At 47.1% G+C, this 24,572-nt stretch overlaps 1 protein-coding gene across 21 annotated transcripts in view; it reads left to right on the top strand.

Annotated features, from left to right (window-relative positions):
- DYSF (dysferlin) overlaps positions 1-24,572 on the top strand; it is a 223,156-nt gene that overhangs the window by 31,750 nt on the left and 166,834 nt on the right. For all 21 annotated transcript variants that reach the window (XM_061431947.1, XM_061431954.1, XM_061431964.1 and 18 more), the window contains one exon: positions 18,783-18,888. In XM_061431947.1, the coding sequence (XP_061287931.1) occupies positions 18,783-18,888 (106 nt within the window). The remainder of the gene's footprint in view (positions 1-18,782; positions 18,889-24,572) is intronic.

Here is a 24,572-nt window from a genome sequence, read left to right as displayed (position 1 = left end):
GACTGAGGGATTCCATTGGTAACTGTGAACATTGGCCTGAGAGAATTAGACTTAACAGAATTCCACAAAAGAAAACTCAAGAATGGGAGAGACCTATAGTTGATAAAGCTTGATCTTTTTGTACCAGAAGATGGAAAAAAAAAAACAAAAAACAAACAGCTTTGCACCAAACCTATGTTGGGAATGTAAATAGAAAATAATTGCTACCAATGAGAATAATTTAGGTAAAATAAAAATGAAGATCGAAAAAAGGAAAGAGTTTAATTACACTGTGTAGAAAATACATCAACAAATTAAATGGGTTTAATTTAATTTGTTCTGAAAAATGCCTTTCCAGTGGAAATTAATTAATGTAGGTGTATTTTTTTAAATTTAAATGTTTGGTAAATATAAATATGGACACAAAAGTCTCCTTGGGGTCAAAGTATCCACTTGTCAAAACACCAGGGTTACAGAATTCCCTGGTGATCCAGTGGTTAGGATTATGTGTTTTCCTGCTTTCACTGCTGAGGGTCCAGTTTGATCCCTGATCGGGGAACTGATATCCCACAAGCTGAGCAGCATAGCAAAATCAAAAACAAGAAGCATGAAACATCTGTGTCAAAATGATGCTCATCTTGATTACGGTAACTCACTGGCTCCAGGCCTAGCCAGGCCTGGGGTAGGGTGGCCAGATTCAACAGAGAAACATACAGGACAGACAGTTAATTTCGAATGTCCCAAGTGTTGCATGAGACATACTTATATTAAGAAATTCCCCATTGTTTATCTGAAATGAAAACTTAACAGGCAGTACTGTACTTGAACTGGCAACTCTACCCCAGGGGGCCTGTGCACCCAGGCCCTTCAATCAGACAGTAAAGAAGGAGACCCAGGTTGACACCAAGAATCAGCTAGAAGGCACATTACTGTTTTCAGGAAGCATTCCTTTAGGCGCTCACTATAGCATTTTCTTTGGACAAGCGTGGTCCACCCCCAACCTTTCAGCAACCTGGTGACTCTATAAAGTGGGCCATTGAGGGCTGTCTCAGCCACACACAGAGGCTTGCCTGCCTTCGTCTGCCCTGCGACCTGGGTTGCCTGTGTGGAGTCTGCCACTGAGGAGGGCCCAGAAGGCAGCTCCCCACGCTCGGTGCTCCCCATTCTTCCTCCTCAGCTGCTCCTCCTCCCACCCCCTCGTTGGGCCCTGTGAGCTGATGGAGTGGAACCAGTATAGACTGTGGGAAGATGTGCAGTCTAGTCGCAATAGCCCTGCTGCCTTGGGCGGGTCCTCACGTCAGCTCCCTGAGCCTCCATCCCCTCCTCCTTATGCAGCGTTAACTCAAGTGCACAGGCCCATCTCAGGGCCCTGCAAAGGGCTGCTCCATAAACGGCAGGTGGCACTTCCTCCAGGCACATTTCCTTTTTGTCCCTCATGTGCTGCCTCTGGCTGTCCCGGTTGCTTTGAGTCCCACTGCCCCAGCCCTTTCCAATCAAAGGCTCCTCTTAGCTGTCGTTGAAAAAGACTCATTCATACTCAAGTGTTGGTGGCAGCCTGTAGCTTAACTTTTGCTTTTTCTTAGACATGTTGGGGATGCTGCTTTATTCCCCAGTCTCTGCTTAGACCAAAAGAGAAATGATAATGGTGAGGGGTTAGGCACCACAATGGGCTGTGAGGAGACATTTTGGGAACAGTGGATCTTCCTGACATAGGTGACTGTCTTCTGTAGGGACAGCACTGAGTAGGTCTTGGCTCCCTCCCACCCCAGGTGGAGGTGGAAGGGATGTCCTGGTGTCTCCTGGGACAATGGGCTTAATCTGTGGAGGGAAAATGAGGCTTTCCAGGAAGAAGCTGAACATGAGTCAGTCGCATGCAAGAATGTAAGGAAGGCCGCAGAGGCGCCTGGGGGAGCAGGTCTGGCCAGTGGGTGTCTGCCACTCACCCCTGGAGTGGGTTGATGTGGCTGAGGGGTCCCATCCTGGCAGGAGCTGGTGGTCTTGGTCCTCTAGGTTGTCTGCATAGCTGAGCAGGGCAGCAGTGGTGGCTGGCATGAGTCAGGGTCAAAGCTTCTCTCAGGAACTCCTCTGTCAGCAGTGAGTCTCATCCTGGCACTGCCTATGACCTGGACCTCTCTGAACCTCTGTTTCCACATCAGGACAGAGGCAATAACCGTACCATAATGCAGAGTTGGTGTGGATGTTTTAATGCCTACCCCATGCTTGGCACATTGAAGGTGCCCAGGATGTGGTAATAGCAGAATCCATATGGATGCACATAAGAAACCACACCAGCGTGTGAATATTGCAGCAAGCACATGCTGCATGTGGACGCGTGCTATACGTCAATTTGCACACATTCTTTTATTTATTTAGCTGTGTCAAGTCTTAGTTGTGGACGCTGGATCTCCCTTGCAGCACTAGGGCTCAGTAGTTCCGCAGCACGTGGAGTATTAGCTTTACCGTCAAGGATCAAACTTACGTCCCTGCATTGGAAGGTGGATTCTTAACCACTGGACCACCAGGGAAGTCCCTGCACATATTCTTCTGTTTAAAAAAAATTTACAGAAAGCCCACAAGAGTACAAAAATTATTTTAAAAAACATAAGCATAAATAAGCTCCATTCTTAGAAGGTCACAAAGGAAATAGTCATGTTCTCCCATTCACCCCTTCCCTTCCCTACAGTGATGTCCACTGTTGATCACTTGGTGCGTGTCTTCTTCATCTGTGAGCATCTGTTTACATACAAGTATATACATTTACTGACACAAAAGTGAGTCACGCCATGTAAAATGTCATTTTATCGTGGACCGTTTTCCCAGGTCAGAGGGTATTGATCAACCTCATTTTCAGTAGTCGTGTTATGTTCCATGGCGTGAGTGTACCATAATCTATCCCATTGTGCCCTTATCCACTGGTGTTTAGTTTCTTTCCTGGCTTTTCACTGAACATCTTTAACCAAATGTTGTTATGTTCTTATACTGTTTTTCCTTTAGGATAGGTCCTTAGAAATGAAATAGCATTTTCATCAGTTCTGACAAATGACTTTTCAAAGAGATGTCCTGGTTTACATCTATCAACAGTATTAAAAAAAAAAAATCAGTGTTTTATGTTTGCTAGGTGTTTCCTTGATTGCTTGTAAAGTTGGGTGTCTTTATTGCCCAGTTGTATTTCCTCTTCTGTCAGTTGCCTGTCCTTCTGTTTTGAGGTGCTTGTTTTTTTCTTACTCATTCCCAGTAGTTTGTACACTTGGGATCTTGTCAGGAATATTGACCCCCAGTCTGTTTTAAGTGTGGAGGGTATTTTCTCTCTGTCTTTCTATTGGTTGCTTTGTCCTGGTGTCTTTCTTACACGGGAATGGATGTTCACCCAAATGTGCCTGTGCGCATAGGCATTAAGAAAGGCAGAGAGGCAGTCTGTTGTTGCTAGAAGTCGGGGAAAGTAGGCCTGTGTTCCACTTCCAGGTTTCAGCAGGCCAGTTGGCTGGCCTCCGGAATCCTTGGGAGGAAGGTGATTTATTTCTTTATGACTGCTCCGGGTCTTTGTTGTTGCACGTGAGCTTTCTCTAGTTGCCGCGCGCAGGCTTCTCGTGGTGGGTTCTCTTGTTGCGGAGCAGGGACTCTAGGCGTGCAGGCTTTGGCAGCTGTGGTTCATAGCCTCAGTATTTTCAGTGTGTAGGCTCAGTAGTTGTGACACATGGTCTCAGTTGCTCTGAGGCATGTGGGATCCTTCCAGACCAAGGATCCAACCTGTGTCCCCTGCATTGGCAGGTGGATACTTAGCCACTGAGCCACCAGGAAGCCTGGCAGGCAGACTCCTAACTACTGGACCACTAGGGAAGTCCGGGAGGCAGTTTTGAGGCAGGGATATTTATAGTTCACCATCCTCTGGTTCCCAGCATCCTCAGAAGCACTGACCATATCCTTATTTTCCAAGGATTTTTATACCTATGCATTTTGTCCCGGATTCTATTCAGGATATCCCTGGGTTTCAGAATAGTTTTTCTTTTGTCTTTTTTTGGACTGAAGTGGACAACTATTTAGAGTTACCCTGGGCACCCCTGGGGAATCAGATCCTGGCAGGAAGGCCGCCAGAGGCCAGGCAGGCTGGGTGTGTGTGTGTGTGTGTGTGTAATATCCGGCTCTTCTCATTTCCTGCTCCTCATGGCTAGGTATGCATGGCTGGAGGGACCACCACTCATGGTGTCTCCTCACCGGTGTCCTTAAACTTCCCCCGAGTCTGTGTGCCTGCGTGTGTGTGTGTGTGTCTGTGTCTGTGTGTTCTGCCAGGTCAGGGGCTATCTGACTTTCCTGTTGTGCTAACTCACCAAATCTAATGAGGAAGGTGCAGCTGAGTCACTGATGAATGGGTTTGAGTGGTAATACATATATTTTTAGTTGATATGTCTTTTTCTTAGTTTAAAAGATAAAGAATGAGAAACTGACACATGGAGACCCTTCTAGAGTTTATCTGGGGAAATAATTTCAAACCCAGAGAAATTTCAAAAATAGAACAAAGAACATTCACACACTCTTTACTCAGATTCACTTATTGATAATGCTCTATTCCATTTTTTTATTCCATTTTTTTTATTCTCCCACTATTTCCTCTCCCTCCTTCCTCTTCTTTTCTCTCTCTCCCACTTGATGGTAAGCTTTACTCATCATGGCCCTTTATCTTTAAATACTTCCATGTATATTTCCTAAAAATAGGGATTTTTTTTTTACATAAGTGCAGTAAGTTACCAATTTCAGTAAATTTAACACAGTTGCCTACTTTAATCTACTGTTTGTATTTTAATCCCATCAACTGGCCACATTATGTCTTTTATAGCACTCCCCCACCCCCTTTTCCTGTAGAGGATCTCCAGTCTAGACTCTCACACTGAATTTCATCATCATATTTCCATAACCTCTTTTACTTTGGTTCACTTCCACAGTTGTAACGGTTTATATTTTTGAATAATGTGTGTGTGTGTGTGTGTGTGTGCGCGCGCTTAGTTGCTCAGTCATGTCCGACTCTTTGCAACCTCATGGACTGTAGCCCACGAGCTCCTCTGTCCATGGAATTCTCCAGGCACAAATACTGGAGTGGATTGCCGTTTCCTCCTCCAGGGGGTCTTCCTGACCTGGGGATTGAACCCAAGTCTCCTGTGTTTCCTGCATTGCAGGTGGATTCTTTACCTGCTGAGCCATCCAGGAAGCTTTGAATAGTATAATACCCCAATTAACAAATCGAACATTCCTCAAATGAAAAAAGAGTAGTCCTCATTTGGAGTTTGCCTGATGTCTTTCTCATAATTAGATTTATGATCAGATTGGGTTACTGACTCCTGGCTGGAATCTGTCATAGTTTATCTCCTACTTGTGCCACAGTTGTGTTTTGTCTCGGTATCTGGAGATACATGGTATCCCTCCTTGGTGATATTCATTTCAATCACCTGTCAAGGTATTGTCTAATTTTTCCATTGTGTCTTTACTTTTATTTTTCCCTCCTTGAAGTATATTAAGAGACACTTTAATACTCTGCAAATATCCTGCTCCTCATCAAAATATCCCTCTAGATTTAACATCCACCGGTGCCTCTTGACTGACAGTCTTTACCATGAAGGTTGTGAACTGGTTCTCCACTGCCAGCACTCCCTTCGTAATTCACCAGTCTGGGCTGTGGAAGCCTTTCCCGTGGGAGGCTGTTGTCTTCTTTGGACTGCTGCACCTGTTCATTCTTCAGCTCATGGCACCACGGCAGAGGGGAGACCTGGAGTACTGATGGGGGATACGCACCCTTGCAGGTATGGAGGCCACTTTCAGTGGAAGAGCCTCTCTCTTAGCCTCTCCCTCAGCCATGCCTGCCACAGGCCCGGCTGCCTCTCTCTGGCTGGCTGCTTTCTCCTGGGGTCTCAGCCAGACCTGTTCCCCACACAGGACCCTTCCCTTCCTGCCTCTCATCAGTTCCCTAGAGGAGGGGCAGGCACTGGGAAGCACCAGGGTCAGTCATGAGGCAGAGGGGGTGAGAGGAAAGCGCGTACAGGAGCCTTTACTGTGGTTTCCTCAGAAAAGAAAGGGCTAGGCAGGGTAAGCAGAAAGCAAAGAGGAACTAAAGAGCCTCTTGATGAAAGTGAAAGAGGAGAGTGAAAAGGCTGGTTTAAAACTCAACATTCAAAAAACTAAGATCGTGGCATCTGGCCCTATCACTTCATGGCAAATAGATGGGGAAACAATGGAAAGAGTGACAGACTTAATTTTTTGGGGCTCCAAAATCATTGCAGATGGTGACTGCAGCCATGAAATTAAAAGACACTTGCTCCTTGGAAGAAAAACCATGACCAACCTAGGCAGCATATTAAAAAGCAGAGACATTACTTTGCTGACAAAAGTCTGCCTAGTCAAAGTTATGGTTTTTCCAGTAGTCATGTATGGATGTGAGAGTTGGACCATAAAGAAAGCTGAGTGGTGAAGAATTGATGCTTTTGAACTGTGGTGTTGGAGAAGACTCTTGGGAGTCCCATGGATGGCAAAGACATCCAACCAGTCAATCCTAAGGGAAATAGATCCTAAATATTCATTGGAAGGACTGATGCTGAAGCTGAAGCTCCAATACTTTGGTCATCTGATATGAAGAAATGACTCCTTAGATTGAAGGCAGGAGGAGAAGGGGACAACAGAGGATGAGATGGTTGGATGGCATCACCGATTTGATGGACCTGAGTTTGAGCAAGCTCTGGAAGTTGGTGATGGACAAGGAAGCCTGGCGTACTGCAGTCCATGGGGTTGCAAAGAGTTGAGCATGACTGAGCGACTGAACTGAGCTGAACTGAGGCAGGGTGAGTGGGTTTAGGAATGGCTGTGAGAGTGAAAGTGTTAGTCGCTTAGTCATGTTTGACTCTTGGTAACCCCAAGGAACTGTAGCCTGCCAGGCTTCTCTGTCCATGGGATTCTCCAGGCAAGAATACTGATGTGTGTCGAACATGGGTCTCCTGCATTGCAGGCAGATTTTTTAGCATCTGAGCCACCAGGGAAACCCTTAGGGATGGCAGGTCTGAATAATTTCAGTGGGCTGTGGGGTGCTGGGCTGCATGGAGTTTTGTGTGCCTGGTCCTGGGGTTTCAGGGCAGGGGAATGTTGGCTGAGTGGGAGCAGTCTGTAGAGGAGTGGTGGGGGTGTGGGCTCTGGACTGGTTGGTTTGCATATGAAAGGTGCAGTTGCCAGTGAGTCCTTTACTGTCTCTAGGAATTGGCCAGCCCTGGGAAGGGCAGCCTCTCCAAATGAGCAAAGCCTTAGATGTCAAAATATGTCATGAAAATATAGAAAATAAGAAGGCATGATTAATACACCTCAGAATTAGATTTTTTTGAAAAAGATTGCACCATATCAAATTTATAGCCTGGGTTCCTGTTTCCATGGATGAGGCAAACCAAGGATTTTTTTGTGTCTTTCACGATGTGCTCACAGGGCTCCGAGGTATGTCCGCTAGTCCATGATTGGGTCTAAGGCCAGGCCTTTGGATTCTGGCTCTGTCTGTTATTTGTGTGAAATCAGAAAAGTTAAATGCCTGAGTCCCAGTTTCCTCATCTGTAAGATAAATTGAACTAACACCAGTACACTACCCCACCGCTGTGACAGGTATAGTTGTAGAATGCTTGGCAATGTATCTAATGTACACTCAGTCAGGAGGCAGGCAGCTGTTAGTAGAATGTAAGTTCCATGAGGTCAGGCCCAGTATTTTGTCTGATGTGCTAAATAAGTATTTGTTGAATGAATAAATTATAAAATTTAAAAAATGTTTTTATGTTCCATTTTTAAATTTAATTTTTTAGTTTGTAAAAAAAAATTAAGGAGCTATAAAACCAAAAATGATTTTTAAAAATGCAGCGAAATTCTGCCCTTTGTTTCTCCATCTGGTTCCATCTTTCTCTCATGGTTATAACTGTTTTTTGTTTCTTCTCTATCACTCATATTATTGCTTAATCACCAGTATAAATTCTGACTTTCCTATTTTCACACAATAGCTAGTATATTTATTTATTAAAATAGACTTTTTTGTATTGTGGTAAAATATAACATGGACATGGAACAACAGACTGGTTCCAACTAGGACAAGGAATACATCGAAGCTGTATATTGTCACCCTGCTTATTTAACTTCTATGCAGAGTACATCATGAGAAACACTGGGCTGGAAGAAGCACAAGCTGGAATCAAGATTGCCAGGAGAAATATCAGTAACCTCAGATATGCAGATGACACCACCACCCTTATGGCAGAAAGTGAAGAGGAACTAAAGAGTTGGCTTAAAGCTCAACATTCAGAAAACTAAGATCATGGCATCCAGTCCCATCACTTCATGGCAAATAGATGGGGAAAGAGTGGAAACAGTGGCAACAGTGGCTGACTTTATTTTTCTGGGCTCCAAAATCACTGCAGATGGTGATTGCAGCCATGAAATTAAAAGATGCTTACTCCTTGGAAGGAAAGTTATGACCAACCTAGACAGAGTATTAAAAAGCAGAGACATTACTTGGTCAACAAAGGTCCGTCTAGTCGAGGCTATGGTTTTTCCAGTGGTCATGTATGGATATGAGAGTTGGACTATAAAGAAAGCTGAGTGCCAAACAATTGATGCTTTTGAACTGTGGTGTTGGAGAAGACTCTTGGGAGTCCCTTGGACAGCAAGGAGATCCAACCAGTCCATCCTAAAGGAGATCAGTCCTGAGTGTTCACTGATGTTGAAGCTGAAACTCCAATACTTTGGCCACCTGATGCGAAGAGCTGACTCATTTGAAAAGACCCCGATGCTGGGAAAGATTGAGGGCAGGAGGAGAAGGGGACGACAGAGGATGACATGGTTGGATGGCATCACCGACTCAATGGACATGGGTTTGGGTGGACTCCAGGAGTTGGTGATGGACAGGGAGGCCTGGCATGCTACAGTCCATGGGGTCACAAAAAATAGGACATGAGTGAGTGACTGAACTGAACTGAAGATATAACAATTACCATCTTAACCATTTTTAAGTATATATATAGTTTAGTGATATTAAATACATTAGCATTGTGTAACCATCATCCCCATCCATCCCTGTAACTCTTTTCATCTGTAAAACTAAAGCTCTATACCCATTAAACAGTAACTTCCCATTGTCCCCTCCCTCCAGCCTCTGGCAACCAGCATTACACTTTCTGGCTACTCTAAGTAACAGGTAGCATATTATACACACTTTTTTGAACTTGGTTTTACACTTAACAATGTATGTTTAAAAAAAAAATCAATCAATATTAAAAAAAATTGAAGTATAGGTGATTTACAATGTTGTGTTAATTTCTCCTGTGCAGCAAAATGATTCAGTTTTACATGTATATATATTTTATATCTATATATACACACACACAGACACATATTCTGTTTTTCTAAAATATTCTTTTCCATTATGATTATCATAGGATATTGAATATAATTCTCTGTGGTATATAGTAGGACCTTGTTGTTTATCCATTCTGTATATAAAAGCTTATATCTACTAACCCCAGCCTTCCATTTGACCTACCCCCCCAACCCTCTCCCCCTTGGCAACCACTGTCGGGAGCCGCGTTAGGCATTACTGACAAAATGGAGGCACGGCCCTAACCCCCTCCCTTTGTTCCGCAGGCACGGACCCGGAATGAAGGAGTTAGGCTTTATGATTCTGACTTGTTTTTTTCCTTTCCTCGGCTGAGTTGACTGAAAAGAATATTAAGGTGCTTATTGTTTTTGAGAGGAGCATGAGAAGGCACAAAGCCTTCTGCAGGCCGTAGCTTGAGGCCATGGGAGGGATTGCTATCTGAAGCCCATTTGTGAGGAAAGTGTTTATGGCAAAGGAGTTTGCTGAATTTAGGGCTTAGGAATAATTAAAATAGTTAGAAGCTAAAGAGTTAAGGATTGCTGTAATGTTAGCATATTCTACTATAGCTTATAGAAATTAGGGACTTTAGAGATTATTAGCTGGAAGCCCTTTCTAAGTAATAGTGAGCTTAGGATACGAGGGGCAAACAGGACTTAGAAAATAAGAAATAAACTGAGGAAGGTGGTATGCAGCCCAGACATTAGCATGAGTTACAGTGTATTCACAAGGACATATGAGAAAAAGTAGATGAGAGAATCGCTGAGGAAGGAACTCCTTTTGAGGGGCAACAATGATTTATGGAGACAACAAATCTGGGTCAGTGGGAACTGAAAATATCAAACCTCTGACCTAATGCTTTTGTAAAGGTATAAAAGAGAATCATAAGCTTGAAATAAACAGGCAGTCCAAGAAAACTGAGAGGCTGCCTCAGTTTCTCGCCGACACTGCTCATCCCTTCAGGTTGAATCCCTGGCTGCTGGAGCTGGACTCCGGCAAACCACAAATCTGTTCTCTATGTCCATGATTCTATTTCATAGAGAGGGTCATTTGCATCATAGTTTAGATTCCACATATAAGTGACATCACATGGTATAAATGACATCATTCTTTTTCTGACCTACTTCACTTAGTATGAAAATCTCTAGTTGCATCCATGTTGGGCTTCCCTGGTGGCTCAGACAGTAAAGCGTCTGCCTGCAGTGTGGGAGACCCGGGTTCAATCCCTGGGTTGGGAAGATCCCGTGGAGAAGGAAATGGCAACCCACTCCAGTACTCTTGCCTGGAAAATCCCATGGACTGAGGAGCCTGGTAGGCTGCAGTCCATGGGATTGCAAAGAATCGGACATGACTGAGCAACTTCACTTTCACTTGCTGTGAAATGGCATTATTTCATTTTTTATGGCTTAGCAGTGCTCATGTGTGTGTGCACCACATCTTCTTTACCCACTCATCTGTTGATGGGCATTTAGGGTGTTTCCATGTCTTGGCTATTGTGAATACTGCTGCTATGAACAAAAAGGTGCATGTATCTTTCTGAATTATTGTTTTGTCTGGATGCATGTCCAGGAGTGGGCTTGCTAGATCATACAGTAATCTGTATTATCTGTATAATCACACAATGTAATTCTGTTTTCAGTTTTCAGAGGTACCTCCATACTGGTTTCCACAGTGGCTATTCCAACTTGCATTCCCACCAACAGTGTAGGAGACTTCCCTTTTCTCCACACTCTCGCCATCATTTATTTGTAGACTTTTTAATGATAGCCATTCTGACTGATGTGAGGTGGTACCTCATTGTAGTTTTGATTTGCATTTCTCTAATAATTAGCAATGCTGAACATCTTTTCAGGTTTCATTTCAGTAGGCCATGTGCCTACTGGCCATCTGTATTTCTTTTTTTGACAAATGTCTGTTTAGGTCGTCTGCCCATTTATCAGTTGGGTTGTTTGCTTTTTTGTTGTTGAATTGTGTGAACTGTATGTGTAGTTTGGAAATTAAGCACTGTTGGTTGTGCTGTTTGTAAATATTTTCCCCATTCTGCAGTTTCTCTTTTCATTTTATTGTTTCCCATAATGTGCAAAAGCTTGTAAGTTTGACTAGGTCCCATTTGTTTACTTTTGTTTTTATTTCTATTGCCTTGGGAGACTGACCTAAGAAAACATTGGCATGATTTATGTCAGAGAATGTTTTGCCTTTGATCTCTTCTAGGACTTGTATGGTATCACGTCTTATGTCTTTAAGCCAGTTTGAGTTTATTTTTGTGGTGAGAGGGTGTGTTCTAACTTCACTGATTTACCTGTGGCTGTTCAACTTTCCCAATACCACTTGCTGAAGAGACAGTCTTTTTTCCCATTGTTTATTCTTGCCTCCTTTGTCAAATATTAATTGGCCGTAGGGGTGTGGGTTTATTTCTGGGCTGTCTACATTCTGTTCCATTGATCCATATGCTTAACAATGTATCTCAAAGAATTTCCATACATTATAAATCTACAGTGTAATATTCCCATTATTTTTATAGCTGTAGATAGTGAAGGACAGGGAAGCCTGGCATGCTATAGTCCATGGGGTCGCAAAGAGTCGGACATGACTTAGTGACTCAGCAACAACATGGTATTCTGTTGTATGTCTAAACTTATTCATCTTCTCTGCTTGACATTTGGGTTGCCTCCTGTGTTTTGTTCTTATAAACAATGATGTAAAATGGCCCACTGTTTTATTTATTTACTTATTTATTTTAACTTTTATTGCAGTATAGTTGATTTACAGTGCTGTGCCAGTTTCAAATGTACAGCATGCTGAGTCACCCACTATATATATCTACTCCTTAAGATTCTTTCCCCGTATGTGGCCAGATGTTTTAAAATAAAATTGTTTCGATTTCTTTGTGCTTTGTTAAAATCAACTTACTTGGCCACCTTAATTCTTACCCTCCCACTTAAGGCTCAGACTTGGAGGTCACCACCTCCCATTTCTGGCAGGACAGTAACCTGCCTGGGTTATGAGTTTGAATGAATTCTTTTTTCATGAGGAAAAGTGTGCCTGTCAACATGGAAGCTGCTTTTGACCTTTCCCTCCCTCCTCCATGCTGATTCCTGACCTCACTTTCTGTCTTTGGGATGGCAGCAGCTCTTTCAGCCCCCAAACTTGTGCCCTCACATGCCAGTGGCTTCAGAACACAGCACAGCCAAGAGGGATGACGGGGTCTGGAGAGGCTGGGCAGCGCATTTTTCTATCAGTAGGCTGTGAAGAGTGGGGGTGGTGGGGCAAGGCTCACAGGCTTTTATTCCAGCTTACTGGGCTCCATACACACTCAGAGCTGACTCCCAGGCCCCCAGGCCCATCCTTGCCTCATTTGTACTGAATCCTGCCTGCCACTAAAGGTTGGTACCCACCAAGTGTGCAGCATCCCTCTTATGCAGAAGGCTGGGTGCCCTAAGTTCTGTGTCTCAGTGTTGATCTCAGGATGGGTTGAGTCTCCTCAAGGGTCTGCATCCTCCCAGGTCTGATCCCCCTGAATAACACCATGTCTCCTCTGTCCTCCGTGAAATGATTGAATGAAGAGTGGCCCATCAGGGTTTTTCCATCTCCATCAGCCTCAGACTGTCCCTCTTCCCTCCTTCCTCCACCCACTCAGAGGATGCTCTGCCTTTCTCGGATCTTGACCCCACAGCCGGCTTCTTAGGCTTAGGGACGGGCATTCTGCCTCCAGACTTTCCTTCTGGAGGAATTGGGGGCTTGTGAAGCCACCCAGCCCCTCGGAAGGGCTGACCCCAGGGCCTATAGCAGGGCTGGGAGGTGGGGGTATTTTATGACCCAGAAAGACGTTAAAGGGAGGAAATAACAAGCAGTCCAAGGAGCAGGCCATAGAGGTGCCTGTTCCCCGGGCTGGCAGGGGTGGCGTCACCGCTTCCTCCTGCATTTCCTCCCATTGTTCCCGCCCCGCTTCCGGGAATTCTCCCGGGCGGAGGGCTGCGCGGGCGTCGAGGGAGGCAGAGAAGGCTGGGCTGCTCTGTGCTCAGCGATCCGCTGCGTTCCGGCTGCAGCTCCCAGGTTGCACCGCCAGGCCTGCCATCCCTCCGCTCCCTTGCCCGCCCTGCCGCTCTGGGAATTTGGGGACCAAATTTGTCAACCAGAAAATAATGCACGAGGCTGCAGATAAGAAAATAGTTTATTTGGGATTTTAAGAATTGCATTTCAGGGGGCTTCCCTGGTGGCTCAGCGGTAAAGAATCTGCCTGCCAATGCAGGGGACACAGGGTTGGATCCCTGATCTGGGAAGATCCCACATGCCTTGGGACAACTAAGCCTGTGGGCACAACTACTGAGCCTGTGCTCTAGAGCCTGGGAACCACAGCTCCTGAAGCCCGTGGCCTGCACCCTTGGGGCAGGGCCCACAACTAGGGAGCAGCCCGGCTCACGGCAACTACAGAAAAGCCGAGCAGCAATGAAGACCCAGCCTTGCCAAAAATAAATACACATTAAAAAAATGTAATATGGGAGACACAAATTCAGGTACCTGTGAACGTATTGGGAGGAAGAAGGGCTTATAAAGACAAAAAGCCTGGAGCTTGTTAAAAGTTGCCCAGAGAGAATTGTGGTTGACTTTGACAATATTTGTGCTTTAAGTATTACAAGTTGTTTCAGGGTAGGGGTCTGATCGATGGGTAGACTCTCACTGAGTTATTTTAGGGTAAAGGTCCCATAAATATCTTGGCTTCTGGCAGGTGTTCTGGATGACTTCATCAGGTCAAAAGGTCAGATTAAATCCAGGACGAGCCATATATGAATCACACTTCATTAGTGACCTCCCAGCTCCACCTTAGAGCTCTTAGCAGTACCGACTCTGTTGCACAAGTTCTAGGGCAGGGTCCTCCATCTACCATCTGCTCAAGCAAGTCCCTCCTTTCTGCTGCCCTAGGTTTTCCGTGTCACATTGCTACCCAGAAACTGGGTTCGCCTCTTAGCGGGTATAGAGCCGAAAGACACAACGGAGTCCAAGATAGAGAGAAGGAAGGATTTATTTCTTGCAGCAAGTAAGGAGAACATAGGGAACGTTTCCCAAAGCAGTGTCTCCCCAAACAGCAGAATTGGGGAAGTTTTAAGCTAAAGGGTATACGCATATTCATGAAAGGGTTTGGGCAGTAGGCAGAGTCCAAGTTTTAGTTGATTGAAGGACTAAGGGTAAGAGAGGGTCAACATCGCTATCCCTTATATTCTAGCTGACCCAGTTGTTGCTGTTATTTAATCTCTATGTTGTGTCTGACTCTTTTGCAACCCCATGGACTGTAGCCCGCCAGGCTCTTCTGTCCACGAAATTTCTCAGGCAAGAATACTGGAGTGGATTGCCATCTCCTTCTCCAGGGGATCTTTCCGAACTTGTGTCTCCTGCTTGGCAGGTGAATTCTTTACCATAAGCACCCAGGAGTGGTATTTAAACTGCAAAACAGCTCAAGAATGTGCATTAAGCTAGTCTTTACCATTGAAATAGAACTGGGAGTCTTTACAATTGATTTATTTTTGTTATTATTACTTTCACCTGGTAAGCTTGTCCTTGTGTTTTCTTAAGATCATTATTATTGAGACTTGTTCAAAGACAAGTACTGTGGCCAGGCTTAGATCATCAAATGACTTAAGCCCCAAATGGCTTCTGTTGTGTCAAGAAAGCCATTCCTCGTTCTCTTTCTCTCAGGGACCACTACCCTGTCTGCTTTCAGCATGGATTCCTGGCTCCCTACACTTACTCTCTGGTATTCTTGACATTGCTCTGGTTGTGAGAACACTTCAGTCAACACACTGGTGACAGGGGCCTTCCTCTTGCTGACTCTGGGGTGGAGACACTCCAGGAGGCCTGCCTTAGTGAGCTATGGCAAAGCCTGCTCTGCTCTGCTCTGCAAAGGAGCATAACACAAACTGTTGCAGGAAGGAGGACCGCGTCCAGGGCCCAATAGTGGGCTCTTGTCTAACACTTGGAAATGAACTGTCCCAGGAGACACGTGCTGCCAAAGCAAGAGATTTTATTGGGAAGGGCTCCTGGGTGGAGAGCACCAGGGTAAGGGAACCCAGGAAAACTGCTCTGCTACCTCACTCACACTCTCGGGTTTTTCCCGGTTGTCTCTGGCTAATCGGTCTGACTAGGGTCCTTCCTGATGGTGACGTTTGCATCATTCAGCCAAAATGGAGTCCAGTGAGAAGGATTCTGGAAGGTTGAAAGAACATATGGACTGGCATCTCCCGTCTTTTGACTTTTCTCTGATTCTTCTGGTTGGTGGTGTTCCTTACCAGGACCTCCTGTTTTGTAAGCTAACTCATGCCAAGTGGTTACTGTCAGGCCTGGCCAGGGTAAGTCAGTTTCAGTCAGCGGTTCCCCTAACAAAACCAGTCTGAATTCTAGAAAATGTGATTCCTAGCATCCTGAGTGGTTTTAGAACTCTGGAATGAATATTAGCAAACACCTCTCCCTTTAGCTTTGTTGAAAAACAAAATTGAACCAAGTAAATCTGAAGATCTAATTGGTTCTATTCAATAACTCATGAATTGACTGGACTTCTTTGGTGGCTCAGATGGTAAAGAGCCCACCTGCAATGCAGGAGACCTGGCTTTCATCCCTGGGTTGGGAAGATGCCCTGGAGAAGGGAATGGCTACCCAGTCCAGTATTCTTGTGTGGAGAATTCCATGGACAGAGGAGCCTGGGAGGCTATAGTTCATGGGGTTGCAAAGAGCCGGACAAGACTGAGTGTCTAATACTTCCACTTTCACAATGACTCATGAATTTAAAGCAACTAGAAAGGTGCTCCACGGGGTTGTACAAAATGGAAAGTTTTATAGGCAGAAGGTGGGTGGGGCAAGAAGATATTAACAAAAGAAAATAAAGGGTTATTTTTAAGCCAGGACATCAAGTTTTTGGGAGTTGAGAAGGGATCAGGCAAGGGTTTATCATGCTGATTACCTTGTCTTCCACTGGCTGTGGTGGGGGTGGGGTAGAGAGGGCCCACATGACAGATGTCCATTTTGGTGCTTGACCAGAATATTCCAGACTGGCCTATTAAGGTTACATTTCTGGGAAAAGTTGAAACTGCAGTTAGACCCATAATTAAATCTAGGTTTGGTACTATGGGCTTTAGCAAGAATGACACCATTTTGGGCTTGTGGTTTTCTTTTTTACGGCATCTTCTGTAAAGAAATGTTAGAAAAATTGGTCTTGAGTAAATATCAGGCTGGGCTTTCCCGGTGGCTCAGTGGTAAAGAATCCACCTGCAATGCAGGAGCCGCAGGAGTTGTGGGTTTGATCCTTGAGTCAGGAAGATCCCCTGCAGGAGGGCATGGCAACCCACTCCAGTATTCTTGCCTGGAGAATCCCATGGACAGAGGAGCCTGGCGGGCTACAGTCCATAGGTTCACAAAGGATCAGACACAGCTGAAGCTATTTAGCATGTACACACGCATGTATGTGTCAGGGTTATTGCCTTGCTAACAAAGAAACTTGCAAAGCAACTAAGAGTCTGCTGGTTCCAAGAGGGATGGAGATAAGGGAATTTTATTGCCAAGAAACTTACACAAACAGCTAGTTTTTTAATTTATTTTTATCGTGATAAAACATACATAACAAAACTTACCACTTAACCGTTTTGATGTTCAGTGGTGTTAAGTACATTTACAATTTGTGCAGCCATTGCCATTATCCATCTCCAGAACTTTTCATCTTCCTTAGACTGAAACTCTGTACCCCCTAAATAATGACTCCCTCTTCCCTCATCCCCTGCCCCACATAACCACTAATCTGCTTTCTGTCCCTATGGATTTAACCCCTCTAGGTCACCATACAATATTTGTCTTTTTGTGTCTGTCTTAGTTCACTTGGCATAGTATCTCCCAGGTTCATCCATGTGTAGCAAGTGTCAGACTTTTCCTCCTCTTTAAGACTCAGTAATACTCCATTGTGTACATTTACCACATTTTATTTATTCATCTAATGTTACGCACTTGGGTTGCTTCCTCCTTTTGGCAATTGTGAATAAGGCTGTTACGAACTTGGGTGTCCAAGTATCTCTTTGAGTGCCTGATTTAAATTCTTCCGGGGATCTACTCAGAAGAGGAATTGCTACATCATATGGTAATTCTGTGTTTAACTTTTTGAGGAACTACCCTGCTGCTTTCCATAGTTGCTGCAGCCTTTTCCATTCCAACCAATGTTTCAATTTCTCACCACAAGGGTTTCAGTTCCTCAACATCCTTGCCAACATTGGTTGTCTTCTATTTCTTTTTTTTTTTTAACTTTTTATTTTATATTGAAGTAGAGCCGATGAACAATGTGGTAGTTTCAGGTGGACAGCAAAGGGACTCAGCCATACATGTACATGTCTCCCTTCTCTGCTTTCTGTTTCTTGATAGTAGAAGTGAATGTGAAGTGCTACATCATTGTGAACAGCCAGTTTTAACAATTAGTTGATTAGGTCAAGATGGAAGTTTTATTTCATGAGTCATAAAAATTCATCTTCGAATCAAGTGTTGTAGACACCAGGAAGATGGAGGTCCCAGATAACAGGTGTGCTACTTACCCATCAGGAAAAAAATTATGAAGCAAATGATGAAGCGCATCTGTGACTGGTCGTTCAGGTCCCGACAGTAAGGTGCGGAATCATGCCCAAGTTGGATGCAGACACAGCCGCAGTTCTGACTGACCAAGCCACTTGCTGCTCTGATGACCTTACTGCTGCAGAACACACTTTGCTCACTTTTTGGCTTAGAGACACAACCTTTTCCCTTGGCCCCCTCGGAAGGGTCCCTTCACTGGTCATCAAGTGACGACCTTCTCTTTCCTAAGAGACCATCCATTTATGGGCCCTCTCCCCTTGTTCAGAGATATGGCCTCGCATGTGTGGGTGATAGTCCTGGGCCTCTGGGAGTGGGGCAGACTTCCCCGCTCCGACTTTCCTCTCTCCCTGTGTTTGGAGATAGGAGGGTCTGTGTGTTTTCCCTTCACCCTCCTTGCTGGCCCAGCTCGGGGACAATAGGTGGAAGGTCTGTGTAGTGGCAGGTCAGGAGAGCTGCGGAGGGAGAGGAGAATGCAGGTGGCTTCCAGGAGGGGCTGCTCTGGTGGACTGTTTAGGTCTGAAGGGTAGGACAGCCCAGGCACGTGGGGGTGGTGATGTTGTGCCTCTGGGGAGGGGCATAAGGGGTCAAAGTTGACCTTGGGGGAAAGGAAAGCGTCTCTTATTCTTCTGGTGCCCGGAAAGGGGCCTGGCCTTCCAGGCCTGGTGATGGGGTAACCGCGGCAGACTGCAAGGGAAGTCCTGAGGGTTCCTAGGTGTTCTAGGCAGATCAGCCTGTCCATGGGTTATCTGAGAGGTGGCAGTGATGAAGGGTATTTGGGAGAAGAACAGGGCGCATTTGGCTGCTTTTTTGACTTTCTACTTTTCTCTCTTCTCAGGTTCCTGGGGGAAGCCAACATCCCCCTCCGGGAAGTCCTCGCCACCCCCAGCCTGTCTGCCAGCTTCAATGCCCCACTGCTGGACACCAAGAAGCAGCCCACAGGGGTAAGTGTCCACTGGCCTCTGTATCCGGCCGGTTTCTGTCAGAGGCCTTGCTCTCTGACCCCAGTCATGTGTCAAGGTCCAGCCCCCAGCACCCAGGCCTAGCCCACCCTGATTGAAGCTCTGGGTGCTCAGGAGGGGCCCAGGGGTGGCTAGGATGGGAGGGGCAGAAGAGGGAGCTGGGCCCCACCAGCAGGGCTCGAGCCAGCCTTGCCTCACACCAGTCTGCCCCGGGTCACCTCCTGGGACTGGTGTTTCACTGGAAACCTGATGCCTTCCCAAGCTTCCTGGCGGCCTTGCTTACGGCACCCCAATCTCCCTGGTAGTCCTTCCTTATCATCCAGGCCCTTCTTCGGGTCTGGAATAGCTGAGTCATCTGGGTCACAGATCACAGCGGGAGGGAGGCAGACATCCCCCTCCCCTGCCGGCCAGGACCTGTCAGGCCCCCCTACCGTCCACCATTGTTCATCCTGCTCCTCCCCCAGCCTTCCCAGTGTTCTCCTAGCCCTCCCAGACAATTCCCAGCCCTCATCCCCGGCCTTCCGTTATTTTTAGTGAGCTAAATATACCCTGCGGGGTCCTTTCTTCATGGTCTGTAGAATTCCTGACCTTTCCTCTGGGTCAGCCCCACCTCCCAGCATGCACTGGGGAGTATATCGATTTGGAAATACTTCCTCTCGGTGGGGTCCTGGGGAGTCTCTCAGAGTGTGGCCACCTTGCCGAGTGGAGAGTGTGTGAGGTTGGGGGCTCTTGGCTGGCTTGGTGAGTCAGGAAGTGGCCGGTCTGGGCAGAGCTCTACAGAGTGGAAGCACTGCTTGGAACTGGGAGCTGGAGGAAGAGAGTGAGTGACTGAAGTCACACGGTGAATCGGTGTCCAGATGGGGACGAATCAGGGGGTGTGTCTCCCGACTCTCAGCGGTTGAAGGGACTTGAGTGGACTCTGGGGTCACTGCCCTTCTGATACTGGAGTTTTCCCCAACCATGTCTCAGGCTCCTCAAGGCTGGGATTCTTCTCTGATGGGGAAATGTCTCTTAGAGAATCCATCCCTGTCTCAGACAGTGCTCACTGGTAGAACATTCTAGTCCGTGCAGACTGCATCGCCTGCTGAATCCCTTTTATCCTCCCTTGGAGCTCTTCAGGAAGAGCTCTAGGACTTCTGAGACTTCTGAGCTGGCCCTTCTGGGGATCCTGAAGATGGCCAGGGCAGGCTCCGGAGACGTAGAGCACTGATGGAGGAGTCAAGGAGGGCATCGAGGCAGCAGGGGACACAGGTGTTTGGAGTCAGGGGATCTGCCTGGTGGTTTCCCCCTGCTCTCAGGGATGGGGGTTGCCCACTTTGCCGTGTGTCAGGCCCCCAGTGCCTCCAACCAGAGTCTTTCGCTTCCTGACTGAGCTGCTCAAACCTCTCTTCTCTCACACCCTCTGTGCATCTGTGACATTGGTGTTTTCTGCCAGCCTGCCCGCCCCTGCTCCCCTCTAGCTCAAGGGCCCCCCAGCCCCTGAGACACCGACCATGGGGCTGAGCCTGGCTGTGACTCCCCAGCTGCCTCACCTCACCTCCTCTCGCTGTGTTCTGGCACTCTGTCTGCACTTCCCAAGCACCAGCAAGGAGCTGACTGCCTTCTCTTCCCTAGGCTGGGACTCCTGGCTGTCTGCGGAGCTTGCCACTCCGTCCCAGACCATGTCTCCAAGAAGGGTGTGAGAGCCAGAAGGTGATGGGTGGGAGTGGAACACGGGGTCCCTCCCGGACCCACCTCCTGGACCCACCTCCAATGTGTGTGTGTGTGTGGAGGCTTCTCCATGCCAATCAGCAATGCCCGGATACCAGCTGGGTAGCAATGATTCAACTCAATTCTGACACCATCTACCTGGCTATAGCAGCAGATCCCGAGGGTTAAGGGCTCAGGCCTGCCCCCGCCCCCTTTCAGATGCTAGTGGCAAGCCCAGGCTGTTACCTGTGCTTCTAAGCAACTGGCTATAGATCAGAGGTTCCCAGGACCTCCTCCTCAGGTTCAGGGAATTTGCTAGAGTGGCTTACAGAACTCAGGGAAACATTTTACTTGCTGGATTATGGGTTTATTATAAAAGGATATATCTAAGGAATAGCCAGACAGAAGAGACACCCAGGGCAAGGTTCAGGAAAGAGCACAAAGCTTCATGCTCTCTCCAGGAGCACCACGCTCCCCAGTCTCCACCCAGAAGCTCCCTGAATCACATCCTTTCGGGGTTTCATTGCATAGGCATGGTTGATTAAATCACTGGCCATCAGTGATTGATTCAACCTCCAGCCCCTCTCTCATCCTTGGAGGTTAGGGGCAAGACTGAAGTTACAACCCTCCAGTCACAGGTTTGGTCCTCCTGGCAATCAGCTCCAGCCTCAGATGAGGTCCAGAAGTTACCGCATTAACATAACAAGAGATACCTTTGATACTCTCAACACTTAGGAAATTCCAAGAGTTTGGGGAGCTGTAAGCCAGGAAATGTGGACAAAGACCAATTATATATGAAAAATATGCTTTGGTCGTCTCAATGACGCAATATATGTCTTATAAATTGCAGTATAGCCTGGTACCTCCTTCCCTTCAGCCCAAGAGGTGTCTCTGGCCTGTGGAGAGTGTCTGGGACCACCCTCTAGCCTCTGTGATAGAGCTGAGTTCCACTGCAGCCCCAGGCAGGTCCCGAGACCCTCTGAACTGGGACTCCCCACCCGGGCCTGGGGCCTGGGGCTGGTTGCACGGCAATCAGGAGCACACAGAGCAGGGGATGTGGTCAGAGGGACGGAGAGCCCCGTCAGCAGCTGTGGATTCTCACTGGCCATTTTCTGAGGTTGGTTTCTGGGCTGAGTCTGGCGGGCAGAGCTTGCCAGACATCCCCAGTTAGCTGTGGCTCAGACGACCTCAGAGGGCCAAAGGAAGCTGCTGATGGTGTGATGGGAGATTGTGAGGCTGACTGTGGGATCGTTAGGAAACCCAGCAAGACTGAGGAGGAGGGGGGGGAGCCTGCAGTGGGCTGGCCTGTGGGCTCCACCTGCCTGTCATTCTCACCCAAGTCCCTTCAGACGTGGCACACTGGGCTGTGTGCCACGAAAAGATGCCAACTTTATCCAGACGCCTCTAGCCTGAAGTGGACAACACTACCCTTGTCCTGGGGGAGTCTCTCGGCCCACGAGGGCACTGGACACACATAAAGGAGAGCAACATACTCACAAATGTGTTTCCATTGCAGCTTACTGATGAGGGTGTGGATGATACACCATGAAAACCATGTCAGTAGCTCCTCAGCCTTACAAGCTAGAGTCTGATCAGAAAGGGAAACCCGCTGGGTGAGAAGAGCGCATGAAACCCAGTGGCGGGATGGGCCGGGGAGCCAGATGGGCCCTGCATGTTGGGAGCAGGCACTGAGGTGCTCTGGTGAATCCCTGAGTATCCTTCAAGTGACCGAGATGCCGCCAGCCACCCCTGCCCCAGCTCAGGACCGCATCTTATCTTCCTGCCAGCTTCTGAGTGTTGTCTGAGGGAAATGTAAATGTGACCCAGGCGTGTGAAGTGTGTTGGGAGCGGTGGGGGTGGGTGGGTCCAGGGTTGGTTTTCCTAAGCTCAGGGTTGGAGGGCTGTGGCCCAGCAAGCAGGCAGTGAGCAGTGGGGCTGAACACGGCAGGGTAGGCGAAGGATCCGGGAGTTGGGGCCTGTAACCTGTAGAAGGATCTGATGAGGCTGTCTGTCTTTTTGCCTTTCCTGGTGTCTGGTTTCCTGGACCCTCTTAGCCTGTGGGCCAGACAGGACCTTCCAGAATTCTGTGGTATTGTTGACTGTGAGCCCCAGATAGCAGACCATGTAACTGAGGTTACCTGCTCCAGGGCAGCATGCTTTGATGGGCTCGTGACTGACTGATAATGGCCTGTGACAGGATGCATGCATGGTCACCAGTGCTGGGGCTGAGGAGCTGAGGGACAGGGCTGTCAGATGGAGTGCCTCGATATGGAGGGCCTTAAAGAGGGTCCCACTGGGGGCTGGGGGCCAGGGTCACTGTCTAGGAGAGCATGGGGCTCACATATATCCCACAGAAAGAGAATCTCAGCTCTGGTTATGTCTAGAGAAGGGGACAGGCTATGAGATATGATGTCCCAGTGAGGATGGGAGGTCCTGACCCTGAGTGAGGCCCACAGACAGGCCCCGTTTCCCTAACTCTCAATAGAGCTAGAGGTCTCCAGAATTAACCAACCCTGGGCATGAAGCAGTGGACCCTGGAGCTTGCCCCCTGCTGCGAGATCTATTCTAGATCCTGGGCTCTAGGTCCTTGGAAGCTGCCAGGAATGTTCCTGTTGCTCCTTGATGGGCATGTAAAAGATGGAACTGGCTTTGTGCCTGAGGTCTCTTCACGTGCCTGGAGCCACCGGCATGTTGCTAAGTCTTCAGGAGGTTGGTGGAGGCTCTCAGTGTGGAGATCTGATGCTCAGGAAACTCCAGGAGGGGAGGGATTACCTGGATGGTCTTGGGCTTCAGAGGCTACTGCTAATGGCACCCAGTCCACAGCGTGGAGCAGTTACACTCCACTTCTGCACAGAGATGATGTACCGGAAGCCCCCAGGTGGTGAAGGATGGTGGCTGGGCAAGGTAAGCCCTGAGAAACAGGAAGTTCTTGTTCTTCAAAGGAATCTGGTCCTAGGGTCAGAAGCCCTCAGCCACCACATGTTAGGGGGGCTTCATTCATCTCTGTTAAATGAGATTCCTGTGGTTATAGCAGAAGCAAATTTCTCAGATTTTCAGAACCTTCTATTTTAAAATAATTTAAGATTCAGCAAAGCTGCAAAAGTGGTTGAAAGAATATTTTGTTCTAAGCCATTTGATTCCTTCTCCTGACTCCTCATCCTGAATTTAGTGTGTATTTTCCCTGATTAAGGACTTTCTCCTACATAACCACAACGAAACCTTCAAAAAGAGGAAATTAATGTTGACGTGACACTACCATTGAACCCACAGATTCTCATTCAAGTTTTATCAGTTTTATCAACAGTGCCCTTTATAATAAAAGGATCCAATTAAGGATCATGTGTTGTGTTAGTCGTTTCCATCTCTTTAGTCCCCATCTCCCTGGGAGAATTCCTCAGTCTGACTTTTATAACCTTGTCACCTCGAGACTTTGGGGAATCCAGGCCAGTTTTCCTGTAGGATGTCCCCCTGTTCATATTTGCTTGCTGTTTCCTCATGACTGGGCTTCCCTGATTGCTCAGATGGTAAAGAATCTGCCTGCAATGCAGGATTCCCAGTTCGATTCCTGGGTCAGGAAGATCTGCTGGAGAAGGGATCGGCTACCCACTCCAGTATTCTTGGACTTCCCTTGTGGCTCAGCTGGTAAAGAAGCTGCCTACAATTAGATTTAGGGTGTTTATCTTTGGCAGGAATAGAACACCGCAATGCTGTGCTGACCCCATCATGTCCTAGAGTGGCAGGATTTTGATTTGTTTCATTTCTGTGTGATTACCCTGGATCATTTGATCACCTGGCATTTGCTGGGTTTCTCCGCCAATCTTGCATCCATTCCCCTTTCTAATAAGTAAGGATTTGGGGACAGGGGGAAGGTGCTTTGTGACTCTAAATACTTTGTTCCGTATCTAATATTTATCCAGCAGGTTTAACACTCACTGTTATTTCTTGGTTGGATTGTTGCTTCGATGCTTGCCAAATGG

This window comes from Bos javanicus, chromosome 11 (genome assembly GCF_032452875.1).
Source record: "Bos javanicus breed banteng chromosome 11, ARS-OSU_banteng_1.0, whole genome shotgun sequence".
Classification (NCBI taxonomy): Eukaryota; Metazoa; Chordata; class Mammalia; order Artiodactyla; family Bovidae; genus Bos; species Bos javanicus.
Note: the sequence above shows the minus strand (reverse complement) of the source record. Positions and strands in the feature narration are given on the sequence as shown.